Genomic DNA, 19287 nt, shown 5'->3' on the forward strand with positions numbered 1-19287 from the left:
GCGGGCTGCCTTCTGAGAAGTCGGAGGCGATCGAATAAACCCCCACTCCGCTCAATTCTGCAATTCTGCTAACATGCAATCGTTGGACAATAAAATGGACGAGTTATTGGGAAGATTAAACTACCAACGGGACATTAAAAACTGTAACATCTTATGCTTCACGGAGTCATGGCTGAACAACGACAATATCAACATACAGCTGGCTGGCTATACGATGTACCAGCAGGATAGAACAGCAGCGGCGATCTATGTATTTTTGTAAACAACAGCTGGTGCACAATATTTGTTTATTTTACCAGGCAAGTCAGTTAAGAACAAATTCTATTTTCAATGACAGCCTAGGAACAGGGGGTTAACTGCCTTGTTCAGGGGCAGAACGACAGATTTGTACCTTGTCAGCTCGGGGATTTGATCTTGCAACCTTTCGGCTACTAGTCCAACACTCTAACCACTAGGCTACGCTGCCGTGAGGTATTGCTTGCCTTAGGTAGAGTTTCTCACGATAACCTGCAGGCCACACTACATACCGAGAGAGTTTTCATCTATATTCTTTGTAGCTGTTTACATACCACCACAGTCAGAGGCTGGCACTAAGATAGCATTGAATGAGCTGTATTCCACCAAAAGCAAACAAGAAAAAACGCTCACCCATTGGCGGCGCTCCTATTAGCCGGGGACTTTAATGCAGGGAAACATAAATCAGTTTAACCAAATTTCTATCAGCATGTTAAATGTGCAACCAGAGTGAAAAGAACTCTGGACCACCAATACTCCACACACAGAGATGCATACAAAGCTCTCCCTCGCCCTGCATTTGGCAAATCTGACTATAATTCCATCCTCTTGATTCCTGCTTACAAGCAAAAATTAAAGCAGGATGCACCAGTGACTAGATCAATAAAAAAGTGGTCAGCAGATGCTAACCTACAGGACTGTTTTGCTGGCACAGAATGGAATATGTTCTGGGATTCCTCCAATTGCATTGAGGAGTACGCCACATCAGTCATTGGCTTCATCAATAAGTGCATCGACGACGTCGTCCCCACAGTGACCATACGTACATACCCCAACCAGAAGCCATGGATTACAGGCAGCATCCGCACTGAGCTAAAGGCTAGAGCTGCCACTTTCAAGGTGTGGGACTCTAACCCGGAAGCTTATAAGAAATCCCGCTATGCCCTCCGACGAACCATCAAACCGGCAAAGCGTCAATACAGGACTAAGATCGAGTCGTACTACACCGGCTCTGACACTCGACGGATGTGGCAAGGCCTGCAAACAATTACAGACTACAAAGAGAAGCACAGCCGAGAGCTGCCCAGTGACACGAGCGTACCAGACGAGCTAAACTACTTCTATGCTCGCTTCGATGCAAATAACACAAACATGCATGAGCGCACCAGCTGTAACGGAAGACTGTGTGATCACGCTCTCCGCAGCCGATGTGAGTAAGACCTTTAGACAGGTCAACATTCACAAGGCCGCGGGGCCAGATGGATTACCAGGACGTGTACTGCGAGCATGCGCTGACCAACTAGCAAGTTTCTTCACTGACATTTTCAACCTGTCCCTGACTGAGTCTGTAATAGCAACATGTTTTAAGCAGACCACCATAATCCCTGTACCCAAGAACACTAAGGTAACCACTCACGTCTGTAGCCATGGAGTGCTTTGAAAGGCTGGTCATGGCTCACATCAACACCATTATCCCAGAAACCCTAGACCCACTCCAATTTGCATACTGCCCCAACAGATCCACAGATGATGCAGTCTCTATTGCACTCCACACTGCCCTTTCCCACCTGGACAAAAGGAACACCTATGTGAGAATGCTATTCATTGACTACAGCTCAGCGTTCAACACCATAGTGCCCTCAAAGCTCATCAATAAGCTAAGGACCCTGGGACTAAACATCTCCCTCGGCAACTGGATCCTGGACTTCCTGACGGGCCGCCCCCAGGTGGTAAGGGTAGGTAACAACACATCCGCCACTCTGATCCTCAACACAGGGGCCCCTCAGGTGTGCGTGCTCAGGCCCCTCCTGTACTCCCTGTTCACTCATGACTGCACGGCCAGGCACGACTCCAACACCATCATTCAATTTGCCGATTACACAACAGTGGTAGGCCTGATCACCGACAACAACGAGACAGCCTATAGTGAGGAGGTCGGAGACCTGGCCGTGTGGTGTCAGGACAACAACCTCTCCGTCAACGTGATCAAGACAAAGGAGATGATTGTGGACTACAGGAAAAAGAGGACCGAGCATACCCCCATTCTCATCGACGGGGCTGCAGTGGAGCAGGTTGAGGGCTTTAAGTTCCTTGGTGTCCACATCACCAACAAACTAACATGGTCCAAGCACACCAAGACAGTCGTGAAGCGGGCACGACAAAATCTATACCTTCTCAGGAGACTGAAAAGATTTGGCATGGGTCCTCAGATCCTCAAAAGGTTCTACAGCTGCACCATCGAGAACATCTTGACTGGTTGCATCACTGCCTGATATGGCAACTGCTCGGCCTCCGACCACAAGGCACTACAGAGGGTAGTGCGAACGGCCCAGTACATCACTAGGGCCAAGCTTCCTGCCATCCAGGACCTCTATACTAGGCGGAGTCAGAGGAAGGCCCTAAAAATTGTCAAAGACTCCAGCCACCCTAGTCATAGACTGTTCTCTCTGCTATGACACGGCAAGCGGTACCGGAGCGCCAAGTCTAGGTCCAAGAGGCTTCTAAACAGCTTCTACCCCCAAGCCATAAGACTCTTGAACATCTAGTCAAATGGCTACCCAGACTGTTTGCATTGCCCCCCTCCACTCACCACACCACTGCCACTCTCTGTTGTCATCTATGCATAGTCACTTTAATAAACTCTACCTACATGTACATACTACCTCAAATAACCGGTGCCCCCGCACATTGACTCTGTACCGGCACCCCCCTGTATATATTGTTATTTTTTTACTGCTGTTCTTTAATTACTTGTTACTTTATACTCTTATTCTTATCTGTATTTTTTGAAACTGCACTGTTGGTTAGGGGCTCATAAGTAAGCATTTCACTGTTGTATTCAGCGCATGTGACTAATACAATTTTATTTTATTTTATTTGAAATGTGTACTCCTAAACTTATTTAGGCTTGCCAAAACAAAGGGGTTGAAAACTTATTGACTCAAGACCTTTCAGCTTTTCATTATTAATACATTTGTAAAAATGTCAAACAAATTCCACTTTGACATTTTAAATTCAGGCTGTAACACAACACAATGCATAAAAAGTAAAGGGGTGTGAATTATTTTTAAAGGCACTGTACCTAGCTACGGAGGAGCTGCTAATATGGAGGAACTTTGAATGTCCAAGAGTTGGCTGAACGCTGAGGCTAGCTCAACGCCCTGGACCAGAGATAGCTAACATTTTGTGTGTGCAGCGGCACCAGAATTCAAAATAAGTCTTACCTTCTTATTAAATCCAATGTGAAATGTGATTACTATAGTATCCTTAACTAGCCTAGAAAACTAGCTGGCAGGCAGACACTGGAAGGAGAGGTTTCTGTGTGACAGCGTAAGTAAGTGCTTTTCATAGGTGCTTTGATGCCATTTCCCCCCAAAATTTAAAAGAACGTTATTAATAGGTTCCCATAAAATAATGGTTATGTTCCGGAACAGTAGAAGCCACTTTCGTCCCCGGTTTTGTTTACGTTCCTCAAAAATGTTTTTGTTCCTTTACGGTTTTCGGTTCGGTTCCCTGAACCGTTCCAACCCCTGGTTCACGATCAGAAGGTTCTCAAACGCTAAAGCTGCAGTAAAAGTCTTCTCTGTTCAGTGTCCATGTGCATAAAACAGACTTTTCCAAACCCAGCTGTGAGTCCACTAGAACACTGGAGAGTGACGGAGAACTAAGGTGCTTCTAATTAATCAAGAAAAAACGATCAGACAAGCAACATCACAGTTAATTTGTTTTATGTTCACAGGAACAATTTGAAGCATCTCCAGCTACGTACAGCTAGTCATATGTCTATGAGTGACCAGAGTGACCAGTCAGTGACTTCAAGCAGAGACCCAAGTGGTGATGGAGACCAAATCATGGATGAAAGGTAAACCAGTACAGTCTATGCAGAGTAGTATAGCTGTGTGACATATACTTGTATCATGTGATGTACATGTTTATTGTATGTTCAATTAAATTGTGGGACGGTCTTTTGTTTCTTGAAGGGTCCATCTGCAGAGACCAGTGTCACCAGCCCCCAGTTATATATCGATGAAGAGTGACAAATCAATGGCTAACCCGCCTGAATTTAAGGAGGGCGACTTAACGCAAAAAGAGGAGTAAGATCACACATTTTATTTATGGCATTTTATCCAATTTGCTGTCACTAAGGAATCTATTTACTGTTGTCGCTTGTAGGAGGCTATAATTGGTTATATGCAGTAGAATATAGAAGAGTAACCAATTATATTGTTATTATCCTATTCAAGTCTGTAGAAAAGAGTTTTGTTCATTGTGTGTCTGCCACACGAGGTCCCCACTTGCCTTGATATGACAGTCCCCCCAGGATTTAACAGTTTGTTTTTGTCATAGTTTCAGGGCAAAATGTTTGATTCTGCTTCGGCAATAATGACATTTTGCATTGCAATTTGCAATGACTTTGTGCAATTTGTCACGAAAATGCGCTGACAAAGGAAAACATTTGTTGACGTGTTGCTTGATTGAACCATTTTATGCAGTAAAAGTGTGGTGATTGGTTAAAATTGTGAGCCCTCTTTTTTGAATTGCGTTGATTGTGAACGCAGAATCACTAAATCCTAGAAGGACTATAGGTTGTGTCTTCTGTAAGATCACACTAGAGATTTCAGGCAGTTGAGAACGGCATGCAAACTTTAGCTATGAAGACACAATAGCAAAACTCCTAATTAACAAAAATATAAGCTTTATTTCAAGGTAAGCATTGACCTCAAACTAATAGTTCAATGTTCTCTGACTGTTTGTGAAGTTTTCATTTGAATTAAACCATTTTTAATCTAGCATGCAATGCTTATGTTAGTTTTACCCAGCTAGCAAACAATTAGCTAACGTTATCTAGTTACCTAGCAACAGAATCGCCAGCTGTATATGGAAACAATTGAATGTGTGTCTGCGAGCAGGGGTTGTGAGAGAGAGCTTTCAATTTTGTGTAGATATGGGATTAACATTTTAAAATCAATTATAAATATACACTACCGTTCAAAAGTTTGGGGTCACTTAGAAATGTCCTTGTTTTTGAAAGAAGAGCACATTTTTTTGTTAATTAAAATGACATAAAATTGATCAGAAATAACGTGTAGACATTGTTAATGTTGTAAATGACTATTGTAGCTGGAAACGGCAGATTTGTTATGGAATATCTACATAGGCCCATTATCAGCAACCATCACTCCTGTGTTCCAATGGAACATTGTGTTAGCTAATCCAAGTTTATCATTTTGAAAGGCTAATTGATCATTAGAAAACCCTTTTGCAATTATGTTATCACAGCCGAAAACTGTTGTCCTGATTAAAGAAGCAATAAAACTGGCCTTCTTTAGACTAGTTGAGTATCTGGAGCATCAGCATTTGTGGGTTCGATTACAGGCTTAAAATGGCCAGAAACAAAGATCTTTCTTCTGAAACTCGTCAGTCTATTCTTGTTCTGAGAAATGAAGGCTATTCCATGCGAGAAATTGCCAAGAAACTGAAGATCTCGTACAACGCTGTGTACTACTCCCTTCACAGAACAGCGCAAACTGGCTCTAACCAGAATAGAAAGAGGAGTGGGAGGCTCCGGTGCACAACTGAGCAAGAGGACAAGTACATTAGAGTGTCTAGTTTGAGAAACAGATGCCTCACATGTCCTCAACTGGCAGCTTCATTAAATAGTACCCACAAAACACCAGTCTCAATGTCAACAGTGAAGAGGCGACTCCGGGATGCTGGCCTTCTAGGCAGAGTTGCAAAGAAAAAGCCATATCTCAGACTGGCCAAAAAAAATAAAACATTAAGATGGGCAAAAGAACACAGACACTGGACAGAGGAAGATTGGGAAAAAAAAGTGTTATGGTCAGACGCATCTAAGTTTGAGGTGTTTGGATCACAAAGAAGAACATTTGTGAGATGCAGACCAAATGAAAAGATGCTGGAGGAGTGCTTGACGCCATCTGTCAAGCATGATGGAGGCAATGTGATGGTCTGGGGGTGCTTTGGTGGTGATAAAGTAGGAGATTTGTACAGGGTAAAAGGGATCTTGAAGAACGAAGGCTATCAGTCCATTTTGCAACGCCATGCCATAACCTGTGGACGGCACTTAATTAGAGCCAATTTCCTCCTACAACAGGACATTGACCCAAAGCACAGCTCCAAACTATGCAATAACTATTTCAGGAAGAAGCAGTCAGCTGGTATTCTGTCTATAATGGAGTGGCCTGCACAGTCACCGGATCTCAACCCTATTGAGCTGTTGTGGGAGCAGCTTGACCGTATGGTACGTAAGAAGTGCCCATCAAGCCAATCCAACTTGTGGGAGGTACTTCAGGAAGCATGGGTTGAAATCTCTTCAGATTACCTCAACAAATTGACAACTAGAATGCCAAAGGTCTGCAAGGCTGTAATTGCTGCAAATGGAAGATTCTTTGACAAAAGAAAAGTTTGAAGGACACAATTATTATTTCAATTAAAATACATTATTTATAACCTTTGCAAAGGTCTTGACTATATTTCCTATTCATTTTGCAACTAATTTCATATATGTTTTCATGGAAAACAAGAACATTTCTAAGTGACCACAAATTTCTGAACGGATTGTAGTTTATTTATTTATTGTCCTATCATTATTGAACAGTCCCCAACCCAATACCCTAGACACCCACCTGAGCGACCCATACAATCAGGAGTCCTTATCTTTTTTATGGGCCTAGTATAAGTATGCAGCTAAAACAGAAGAATAAATGTGGTCAGAGACCCACTAAAGTAGCACTGCCCCCTCAAGACTCTGAGCCTGCCTGGCAGGGTTGGTCCAACAAAGCCAAAACCTCCTGATGGGTGAGCATAATATACAAGGAATTTCTCAAAGCTGCTATTGAGAACCTTGACGACCTTGTCCCTAGCCGGTGGGGATTCCGGTGGGGTGCCTCCACCCAGGCAGTGGCAGTGCTGGCAACACTAGCTGCAGTAACTCTGATCTCCGTCAGCTAGGACTTGACATTGGTTAATCAAATCTCCCCATTCTTGCTCAGTTTTGCATGTCTTCTCAAACAGACGCAACTGTATATGCATTCGCACATCAAGTCTTCTCTTGAGTTGGGCTCGGGGATGGAACAACTGTTGAGCATCTGAGCTGGTGGTTGTTTATGTGGGGGGAAGGTTGAGTGTGTATAATTGTGTGTGTGTGTGTTTGTGTTTGTGTGTGTATTGATGGGCGGCAGGTAGCCTAGCAGTTAGAGTGTTCGGTTGCTGGGTTGAATAACCGAGCCGACAAGGTGAAAAACCTGTCGATGTGTCCTTGGCACTTAATCCTAATTTGCTCCAGGGGCTGACCCTGTAGGTAGGCTGTCATTTTAAATAAGAATTTGTTCTTAACTGACTTGCCTAGTTAAATAAAGGTTAAATTAAAAAATCACAATAATTGTATGCTAAAATAATAATTGTGTGCCAAAAATTAGATTTTTGTAATGGCAGTTTTGGTTATAGGTAACAATCCTTCTTTTGAACTGCCTACATTATTATGCATATTATTAGTTAATTATGGAAATTAAGATGTGCAATTTTTATATATATATATATATATATATATATATATATATATATATATATATACAGTACCAGTCAAAAGTTTTGACACAGCTACTCATTGAAGGGTTTTTCTTTATTTTCACTATTTTCTACATTGTAGAATAATAGTGAAGACATCAAATCTATGAAATAACACAATGGGAATCATGTAGTAACCCAAAAAGTGTAAATGTGATATTTCAGTTTTTTATTTTGAATAAATTAGCAAACATTTCCAATAACCTGTTTTTCCTTTGTCATTATGGAGTACTGTGTGTAGATTGATGAGGAAAAAAATACAATTTAATACATTTTAGAATAAGGCTGTAATGTAACAAAATGTGGAAAAATTCAAGGGGTCTGAATAATTTCCCAAAAATAATTTCGGAAAGTATCCAGACCTAAAATGTAATTGATGAGGAAAAACATTTATTTAATCAATATACACACAATACCCCATAATGAGAAAGCGAAAACAGGTTTTTAGAAATTCAAGGGGTAAGAGATTGACTATTCATTTTGACGTCAATTCCAATTAATTCATTTTTTATTTTGTTTTGTTATATCCACCTCTCATAGTGTTGTTTTACTATTCTTTTCAAAGAAGACTTCTCAAAAAGATTTGACCCCCAACCTCACGGCCCCAACCCTGACCTTAAGTCTAAACCTAACCTTAATCCTAAACTTAACCAATTTCGATCCCTAAGGCCTAATCCTAACCTTTGAATCTGCAGGTAAAATATTCACCTACTTTATGGCATTTTGTTGAAGTTGATAGCAATACTAATTAGTTGACCTTTGATGCTTCTACTCCTCGAAGTTATGAATTATTGTACTTTCAGAGTCCTTCTGGAGAGAGCAGAGTCCCCGACTCTGAGTAATGCATCAGCAAACAGTCACCAGTCAATGGATATGGATGAGGAAGACAAGGAGGAGAACTCAGCTCCAAAAGAGAAGTAAGATCATACATTTTATTTAAGCCAAGGCTGCATGACCAAATCAGACTTTTCTTACCCAGAGACAAAAAAACAAATCACATTCTGCGCATGTGTTACAGATGCTGTGAGACATGTGAGCTAGGACAGGATCAGAGACAGTGTCACTGCCATTAGTGTATTGGCTAAATGTTTTCCTCTTAAGTTTTTTTATATTCCAAGTAGGATCTCTTCATGAGAAATATTCTAATATTGGTATTGGTAACCATCTGGATGTCACCAGGATACAGTCTATTCAGTGGGGAGAGCATGCACAGCAAGTCGGGCCACAGTGTCCTTTGTGGGGGTTTATCCACTGTTGAATAGTTCTGTTAACATCATGGCAAGGAAAGTGCTATCTATCTAGTGTAGCCACTTAATCAAGGCAAGAGCTAAAGTACAAGCAACAGTGGTTGCTAGGTTGTGGTGATATTTCACAGGAAATATGGCATTAACATTGTATCCAAAAAAACTCCCAATTTAACACAAGGACACACACACACACACAGGAGAGGGAATTGGCAGCGTTGGGAGCAAAAAAAGTAAAGAATCCTGCACATGCGCAGAAGGTTAGTTTTTTTTTGCTATCGGGAAGAGGCACACAATGTTTTTAGCAACCCTGCCACTCCATCTTATTTTAAGGGTATTTCATTTAACTAAGGATCAATTCAGACTTCAATATTAACTCATGGATAGCATTGCTATGTCTCTGCGTGCAGTTGGAAGGAAGTTGAAGGTCGTTTTGTGAGCCACTGCTAACTAGCATTTGCGCAATGACTGGAAGTGTGCAGACAACTTGCAATTGCGTTAATGCTAGTTAACAACTTCCTTCAAAATGCCCAAATATTGGACTAATAGAGGCCTACACGTTCCCTAAGCATTTTTGGAATGAAGCACATGGCAGTTTTTTGTAATCAGACTTATGCAACAAGCTCTTTAGGAGTGTCTTCATTATGGGCCATGAATAATTTGGATTCAACATTAAAACTCCCACCCACTCATGGCGGACAAATTTGGTGTTAACACTTTCCAGTTAATATACCAGAACCAAACCAGTTACGGGTTAACTTTCATTCAAAATTACTTGACACAAGCGGAGTAGTCTCTGTAGACAGACATCCTTCCAGAGCCCTATCCGTTCATGTCCTGCAATAAATATTTCCGGTAGCTAGATGGAGCTCGCATTGAATATTTTCAATGAGTGTATTTTCGCAAGTGACTTGTTTGCATGCAACATGACGTTAGCGTTACAAGCTTACAACCACTGACTGGCTGTGAGTACCATTGAGGACAGTGGTGTCTCTTTATCACAGGGGAAGGTGACTTTTAAAGAAACAAAAATAGTTCTACAAGCAGTTGTTACAACAACAAGAAAATAGCTTCAAGTGTTGAGTCCAAATACTGGTGGAGTCAACTAATAAAAAAATGACCCTGTAGCAACTGACAGTGGAGGAAAAAGAACAACATTTTCTTACTTGAGTAAAAGTACATGTAATTGCTCAAATATAAATATATTCAAATAAGTATCAAAAGTAAAAGTATAAATAATTTCAAATTCCTTATATTAAGCGAACCACATTTTCACGATTTTCATGTTTTAAAAATTACGGATAGCCAGCGGCACACTCCAACACTCAGACATCATTTACAAACAAAGCAAAGCATTTGTGTTTAGTGAGTCAGCCAGATTAGAGGCAGTAGAGATGACCAGGGATGTTGTCTTGATAAGTGTGTGAATTTGACATTTTTATGTCCTGCTAAGCATTGAAAACGTAACAAATACAGTCGTGGCCAAAAGTTTTGAGAATGACACAAAAATGTATTTTCACAAAGTCTGCTGCCTCAGTTTGTATGATGGTAATTTGCATATACTCCAGCATGTTATGAAGAGTGATCAGATGAATTGCAATTAATTGCAAAGTCCCTATTTGCTATGCAAATTAAAACTGAATCCCCAAAAAACATTTCCACTTCATTTCAGCCCTGCCACAAAAGGACCAGCTGACATCATGTCAGTGATTCTCTCCTTAACACAGGTGTAAGTGTTGACGAGGACAAGGCTGGAGATCACTCTGACATGCTGATTGAGTTCGAATAACAGACTGGAAGCTTCAAAAGGAGGGTGGTGCTTGGAATCATTGTTCTTCCTCTGTCAACCATGGTTAGCTGCAAAGAAACATGTGCCGTCATCATTGCTTTGCACAAAAAGGGCTTCACAGGCAAGGATATTGCTGCCAGTAAGATTGCACCTAAATCAACCATTTATCGGAACTTCAAGAACTTCAAGGAGAGCGGTTCAATTGTTGTGAAGAAGGCTTCAGGGCGCCCAAGAAAGTCCAGCAAGCGCCAGGACCGTCTCCTAAAGTTGATTCAGCTGCGGGATCGGGGCACCACCAGTACAGAGCTTGCTCAGGAATGGCAGCAGGCAGGTAGGTGTGAGTGCATCTGCACGCACAGTGAGGCGAAGACTTTTGGAGGATGGCCTGGTGTCAAGAAGGGCAAAGAAGCCACTTCTCTCCAGGAAAAACATCAGGGATATACTGATATTCTGCAAAAGGTACAGGGATTGGACTGCTGAAGACTGGGGTAAAGTCATTGTCTCTGATGAATCCCCTTTCCGATTGTTTGGGGCATCCGGAAAAAAGCTTGTCTGGAGAAGACAAGGTGAGCGCTACCATCAGTCCTGTGTCATGCCAACAGTAAAGCATCCTGAGACCATGCATGTGTGGGGTTGCTTCTCAGCCAAGGGAGTGGGCTCACTCACAATTTTGCCTGAGAACACATCCATGAATAAAGAATGGTACGAATACATCCTCCGAGAGCAACTTCTCCCAACCATCCAGGAACAGTTTGGTGACGAACAATGCCTTTCCCAGCATGATGGAGCACCTTGCCATAAGGCAAAGTGATAACTAAGTGGCTCTGGGAACAAAACATCGATATTTTGGGTCCATGGCCAGGAAACTCCTCAGACTTTAATCCCATTAAGAATTTGTGGTCAATCCTCAAGAGGTGGGTGACAAACAAAACCCCACAAATTCTGACAAACTCCAAGCATTGATTATGCAAGAATGGGCTGCCATCAGTCAGGATGTGGCCCAGAAGTTAATTGACAGCATGCCAGGGCGGATTGCAGAGGTCTTGAAAAAGAAGGGTCAACATTGCAAATATTGACTCTTTGCATCAACTTCATGTAATTGTCAATAAAAGCCTTTGACACTTATGAAATGCTTGTAATTATACTTCAGTATTCCATAGGAACATCTGACAAAAATATTCAAAGACACTGAAGCAGAAAACTTTGTGGAAATTAATATTTGTGTCATTCTCAAAACTTTTGGCCACGACTGTACTTTTGGGTGTCAGGGAAAATGTATGGAGTCAAAAGTAAAAGTGCATTATTTTCTTTAGGAATGTAGTGAAGTAGAAGTAAAAGTTGTCAAAAATATAAATAGTAAAGTAAAATACAGATACCCCCAAAAATATCTTAAGTAGTATTTTAAAGTATTTTACAGCACTGTCAACTGATGATGTAATACAAATGGTAATAAGGTAATAACATTTTTGTGCATAATGTAATAATCAACCCATAATGTAATAATTATTACATTATGGGTTGATTATTACATTGTGAAGTGGGTAATGTTTTTTTTCATGAATAGTGTGGTAACTTTAACTTCTATGGGCTAGCATCCCACCTGCGGGACACAGCCAGTGAAATATCAGGGCGGAAAATTCAAAAACAACAAAATGTCATAATTCAACTTTCTCAAACATACGACAATTTTACACCATTTTAAAGATAGACTTCTCCTTGATGTAACCACATTGTCCGATTTCAAAAAGGCTTTACAGCGAAAGCAAAACATTAGATTATGTTAGGAGAGTACATAGACAAAAATAATCACACAGCCATTTTCCAAGCAAGGACATGTGTCAATAAAACCCAAAACACAGCGAAATGAAGCACTAACCTTTGAAGATCTTCATCAGATGACACTCCTAGGACATTATGTTACACAATACATGTATGTTTTGTTCGATAAAGTTCATATTTATATCCAAAAACAGCATTTTACATTGGCGCGTGATATTCAGAAAATGTATTCCCGCCAAAACGTCCGATGAGTGTGTACATCAATTTACAAAAATACTCTTCATAAACGTTGACAAAATACATAACAATTATTTTAAGAATTATAGATTGACTACTCCTTTATGCAACCGCTGTGTCAGATTTTAAAATAGCTTTACGGAGAAGGCACATTTTTCAATATTCTGAGTACATAGCTCAGCCATCACGGTGAGCTATTCAGACACCCGCCAAGTTCGGCGCAACCTAAACTCAGAATTAGTATTAGAAATATTGTATTACCTTTGCTGATCTTCGTCAGAATGCACTCCCAGGACTGCTACTTCCACAAGAAATGTTGTTTTTGTTCCAAATAATCCATATTTATGTCCAAATACCTCCGTTTTGTTCGTGCGTACAGATCACTTATCCAAAGGCATAACGCGCGAGTGCGGAATGAGAGACGAAAAGTCAAAATGTTCCATTACCGTACTTAGAAGCATGTCAAACGCTGTTTAAAATCAATCTTTATGGTATTTTTAACGTAAAATTGCGATAATATTCCAACTGTACAATAGCATATTCATTCAAGAAGAAAAAGAAGGAGGGGTGCGCTCGCGGGACCGAGCATATCCAATCCCTTTGTTGCCAGGCAGACCACTCAGTAACTGCCCAGTGACAGGAAAATGCTCAAACCACTTTCTGAAGGCTTTAGACAGCCAATGGAAGCCTTAGGAAGTGCCATGTCCCCCACAGACACTGTAGTTTCGATAGAGAATCAAAAGAACTACAATTCTCAGACTTTTCACTTCCTGCTTGGATTTTTCTCAGGTTTTTGCCTGCCGTATGAGTTCTGCTATACTCACAGACACCATTCAAACAGTTTTAGAAACTTCATAGTGTTTTCTATCCAAATCTACTAATAATATGCATATTCTAGTTTCTGGGCCAGAGTAGTAACCTGTTTAAATTGGGTACGTTTTTCATCCGGCCGTGAAAATACTGCCCCCTAGCCCAGACAGGTTAACCAATAATGTAATAACAATCTAAAACACATTTTTATTTTATTTTCATGCTTAGCAAGTGTCATGCTTCAGTAATAACTGACTGTGCACCAAACCATATTCCTGAATCCTAGCTGTAAACCCGACTCTAGTAGTAATATCAACTTTCAATTGACAATATTATTGATCCCCCCAATACACACCCAGTGAGTCTGTCTGTATGTGTAAATGATAGAGAGAGATCTGGACATGAGTCTGGTTCCATCTACGCTCTGTAACAGCGCAAGTCTGTTGTGGCAATGGATACAAATACAAAGTGTTTGTCAAGGGTGTGACACTTAGTATGCATGATATTAAAGAAATTGTGTTTTTAGGTTGTTATTACATTATTGGTTTAAGTTATTACACTATTGATGAAAAAGGTTACCCACTTTAATGTAATAATCAACGGAAATGTAATATAATTATAATAATTATTACATTAAGCACAAAAACGATATTGCGTTATGCGATCAGAATATTTATTTCATTATCAGCATTTATCACATTATAAATGCAAAAGTTATTACGTTATTTGCAGGTATTACATTATTGACTGTTATTACATTATCAGTTGCCACAAAGAGGTCTAGGACCAGAAAGGTCAGGGACCTGGACAACAGTTTGCAGTTCCCCAGGGTCAGCTCAATGAGTTTAAACAGGAGAACTGCAAGATGACAGCAATATGTAAGTCATTTAGAGAGGACATCAGTTCTTTATGTGAATCCATGATAACAATGATGGAGAAATTAGATAATCGAGGGACAATCAAGGCGGAACATCGTTGTTGTGGACGAAATTGCAGAATCTCCGCGAGACCTGGAGTCTGAGGACAAAGTGAGAGAAAGGATCTCAGAGAAACTGAAGATGGACCACAGGAAGATTGAAGTGGAGCGTGCCAACAGGACTGGAAAACCCACCACCGTCCCAGGTGACAAGCACGACAGTGGTCAAATTTCTGAGTTTCAATGATAAGGTAGCGGTTCTGGAAAGAGCCAAGAACTTGAGAGGAACGTATATCTTCCTCAACGAGGACTATCCTGAAGCTGTGTGCCAGAAGAGGAAAGAACTGATCCCAGCCATGAAAGCTGCCAGAGCGCGTGGGGACATTGCGTACATCCGCTATGACAGGCTCATTGTCCACCCTCCCTCCCAAAAGCCTGTAAGGGATGAGAGAGCCAAGCCTATGGGTTCGTAGCTTCAACCCCACAGCACACACCAAATGATTAATGGACTGATGAATATTTGTTTTTCTCTTGTTTTGTTTGTTCTTTTCCATGTTATGTCTATCTCTGATAAGGAACCCAGGGAAGGGCTGAAAATAGCCCATATGAATATATGTAGCCTTAGAAGTAAGGTTCATAAAGTCAATAACTTGCTAACATCAGATAACATTCATATATTAGCAATTTTTGAGACTCAGATAATTCCTTCGATAATACAGCAGTAGCAATACAAGGATATAACATATATAGACGAGACAAGAATGCTTATAAGGGAGGTGTTGCTGGATACAGTGGCGTCAAAGTATTCACCCCCCTTGACTTTTTCCACGTTTTGTTGTGTTACAGCCTGAATTTTAAATGGGATAAATTAAGATAATGTCAAAGTGGAATTATGTTTTTCAAAATTTGTACAAATTGATTAAATATGGAAAGCTGAAATGTCTCGAGTCAATAAGTATTCAACCCCTTTGTTATGGCAAGCCTAAATAAGTTCAGGAGTTAGAATCTGCTAAACAAGTCACACGTCATGGACTCACTCTGTGTGCTATAATAGTGTTTAACATTATTTTTAATGACTACTTCATCTCACACACAATCTGTAAGGTCCCTCAGTCGAGCAGTGAATTTCAAACACAGATTCAACCACAAAGACCAAAGAGGTTTTAAATGCCTTGCAAAGAAGGGCACCGATTGGTACAGACATTGAATATCCCTTTGAGCATGATGAAGATATGAATGTATCAATACACCCAGTCACAAAGATACAGGCATCCTTAACTCAGTTGCCGGAGAGGAAGGAAACCGCTCAGGGAATTCACCATGAGGCCAATGGTGACTTCAGTTTAATGTCTGTGATGGGAGAAAACTGAGGATGCATCAACATTGTAGTTACTCCTCAATACTAACCTAATTCACAGAGTGAAAAGAAGGAAGCCTGTACAGAATAAAATACAAATATTCAAAAATATGCATCCTGTTTGCAACAAGGCACTCTGAAGTAATACTGCAATAAATGTGGCAAAGCAATTCACTTTTTGCCCTGAATACAAAGTGTTGTGTTCTATTGGATTTGCCCCAAACATATGACTGAGTACCGCCCTCCATATTTTCAAGCGTAGTGGTAGCTGCATCATGTTATGGGTATGCTTTTATTTGTTAAGGACTGAGGAGTTTCAGGATAAAACAATTTACCGAATGGAGCTAAGCACAGGCAAAATCCTAGAGGAAAATCTGGTTCAATCTGCTTTCCACCAGACACTGGGAGATTACTTCCCCTTTCAGCAGGACAATAACCTAAAACACAACCCCAAATCTACACTGGAGTTGCTTACCAAGGAGACAGTGATTTTCAGTGGCCGAGTGACAGTTGTAATTTAATTCTACTTCACAATATATTGCAAGACCTGGAAATGGTTGTCTAGCAATGATCAACCACCAATTTGACAGATGTAAGAATTTTTAAAAGAACAAACAATCCAGGTGTGGAAGACTCTTAGAGACTAATCCAGAAAGACTCACGGCTGTAATCACTGACAAAGGTGCTTCTACAAACTATTGACAAGGGTGTGAATACTTAGGTAAATGAGATATCTGTATTTCATTTTCAATACATTTGCAATCATTTCTAAAAACATGTTTTCACTTTGTCATTATTGGGTGTTTGTAGCTGTGTGAGAGAAAACAATCTATTTAATCCATTTCAAATTCAGGCTGTAACAACAAAATGTGGAATAAGTCAAGGGGTATGAATACTTTCTGAAGGCACTGTATATTCAGATGCCATATCCCTAAAATGGTTAGAGAAGATCTCATGTCAAGTGTTATTGAAATGTTGTGATTGCAGGTTCACCTACCTCATCTAAAGCCTATAGTTGTGGGGTGTTGCTATAGGCCACCAAGTGCTAATTGTCACGGTTGTCGTAGGAAGGAGCGGACCAAAGTGCAGCGTGATTATCGTTCCACATTTTTATTGAACTGTGAAACTATGCAATACATAAATAAACTGAATAACAAAAACCGTGACGCAGAGGTGAAACATACACTAACTCAAAGACAATCTCCCACAAACCCAGGTGGGAAAAACATCTACTTAAGTATGATCTCCAATTAGAGACAACAAGGACCAGCTGCCTCTAATTTGAGATCATCCCAAACAAAACCCACATAGAAATACAAAACTAGAACATAGCATAGAAAAACTAAACTAGAAAACCCCCTGTCACGCCCTGACCTATTCTACCATAGAAAATAACAGCTTTCTATGGTCAGGACGTGAGTACCCCCCCCCAAAGCTGCCGACTCCGAACGCACCAACACAAAAAAAAGGGAGGGTAAGGGAGGGTGACCAAATGTCTATGGCGGCTCTGGTGCAGTACTCAGAACCTTCTCATCCCGCGGATCCTCCAACAGAGGAGGCGGCTCCGGTTCGGGGCATAACCCCCGCTCCGCCTGCTGATCCCTCCGCTTTTGTGTCACCGGACTCTGGATCGTCGCCGAAGGACCTGGACCGTGGATCATCACCAGAGGTTCTGGACCGTCGCCCGAGGTTCCGGTCTGCGGGCCGTCGCCGGAGGTTCCGGACTGCGGGCCGTCGCCGGAGGTTCCGGACTGCGGGCCGTCGCCGGAGGTTCCGGACTGGGAATGCGCACTGGAGGCCTGATGCGTGGGGCTGGCACAGGTGGCGCCAGACTAGTAACACGCACCTCAGGGCGAGTGCGGGGAGCAGGAACAGGACACCCCGGACTGGGAATGCGCACTGGAGGCCTGATGCGTGGGGCTGGCACAGGTGGTGCCAGACTGGTGACACGCTCCTCAGGGCGAGTGCGGGGATCAGAAACAGGACACCCCGGACTGGGCAGGTGCACTGGAGGCCTGATGCGTGGGGCTGGCACAGGTGGCGCCAGACTGGTAACACTTACCTCAGGGCGAGTGCGGGGAGCAGGAATTGGACACCCCGAACTGGGCAGGCGCACTGGAGGCCTGATGCGTGGGGCTGGCACAGGTGGTGCCAGACTGGTGACACGCTCCTCAGGGCGAGTGCGGGGATCAGAAACAGGACACCCCGGACTGGGCAGGTGCACTGGAGGCCTGATGCGTGGGGCTGGCACAGGTGGCGCCAGACTGGTAACACGCACCTCAGGGCGAGTGCGGGGAGCAGGAACTGGACACCCCGAACTGGGCAGGCGCACTGGAGGCCTGATGCGTGGGGCTGGCACAGGTGGCGCCAGACTGGTGACACGCACCTCAGGGCAAGTGCGGGGAGCAGGCACAGGGCGTACCAGGCTGGATAGACTCACTGGAGGCCGGGTACGTGGGGCAGGCACAGGATATACTGGGCCGTGGAGGCGCACTGGAGGTCTCGAACGTAGAGCTGGCACAACCCGTCCTGGCTGGATGCTGAACCTAGCTCGACAAATGCGGGGCGTTGGCACAGATCGCACCGGGCTGTGAATGGGCACTGGCAACACGGTGCTTGCTTAGTCACTCGCTCCCCACAGTAAGCACGGGGAGTTGGCTCAGGTCTCCAACCTGACTTTGCCAATCTCCCCGTGTGCCTCCCCCCAACATTTTTTTGGGGCTGCCTCTCACACTTGCCTCGTGGCTGGTATAGTGCCTCGTAATATCGCCGCTCCGCTTTCGCTGCCTCAATCTCCTCTTTAGGACGGCGATACTCCCCAGCCTGCCTCCAGGGTCCTTTCCCGTCCAATATCTCTTCCCAAGTCCACTGGTCCATTCCACGCTGCTTGGTCCTTTGGTGGTGTGAGATTCTGTCACGGTTGTCGTAGGAAGGAGCGGACTAAAGTGCAGCATGATTATCGTTCCACATTTTTATTCAACTGTGAAACTATGCAATACCTATAAATAAACTGAATAACAAAACAACAAACCGTGACGCAGAGGTGAAACATACACTAACTCAAAGACAATCTCCCACAAACCCAGGTGGGAAAAACACCTACTTAAGTATGATCTCCAATTAGAGACAACAAGGACCAGCTGCCTCTAATTGGAGATCATCCCAAACAAAACCCAACATAGAAATACAAAACTAGAACATAACAACATAGAAAAACTAAACTAGAAAACCCCCTGTCATGCCCTGACCTACTCTACCATAGAAAATAACAGCTTTCTATGGTCAGGATGTGACACTAATTGTGAGTATCTAAATAATATGTGTGAAATGCTTG

The 19287-nt window shown here is 42.3% G+C and overlaps 1 protein-coding gene across 3 annotated transcripts in view; it reads left to right on the plus strand.

Annotated features, from left to right (window-relative positions):
- The window catches only part of LOC106610532 (uncharacterized), a 46988-nt gene that overhangs the window by 6718 nt on the left and 20983 nt on the right, over positions 1-19287 (plus strand). For all 3 annotated transcript variants that reach the window (XM_014209918.3, XM_082974108.1, XM_082974109.1), the window contains exons 3-5: positions 3974-4096; positions 4215-4328; positions 8625-8738. In XM_014209918.3, the coding sequence (XP_014065393.3) occupies positions 3974-4096; positions 4215-4328; positions 8625-8738 (351 nt within the window). The remainder of the gene's footprint in view (positions 1-3973; positions 4097-4214; positions 4329-8624; positions 8739-19287) is intronic.

The sequence above is a fragment of the Salmo salar genome, chromosome 04 (assembly GCF_965601325.2).
Source record: "Salmo salar chromosome 04, fSalSal1, whole genome shotgun sequence".
Classification (NCBI taxonomy): Eukaryota; Metazoa; Chordata; class Actinopteri; order Salmoniformes; family Salmonidae; genus Salmo; species Salmo salar.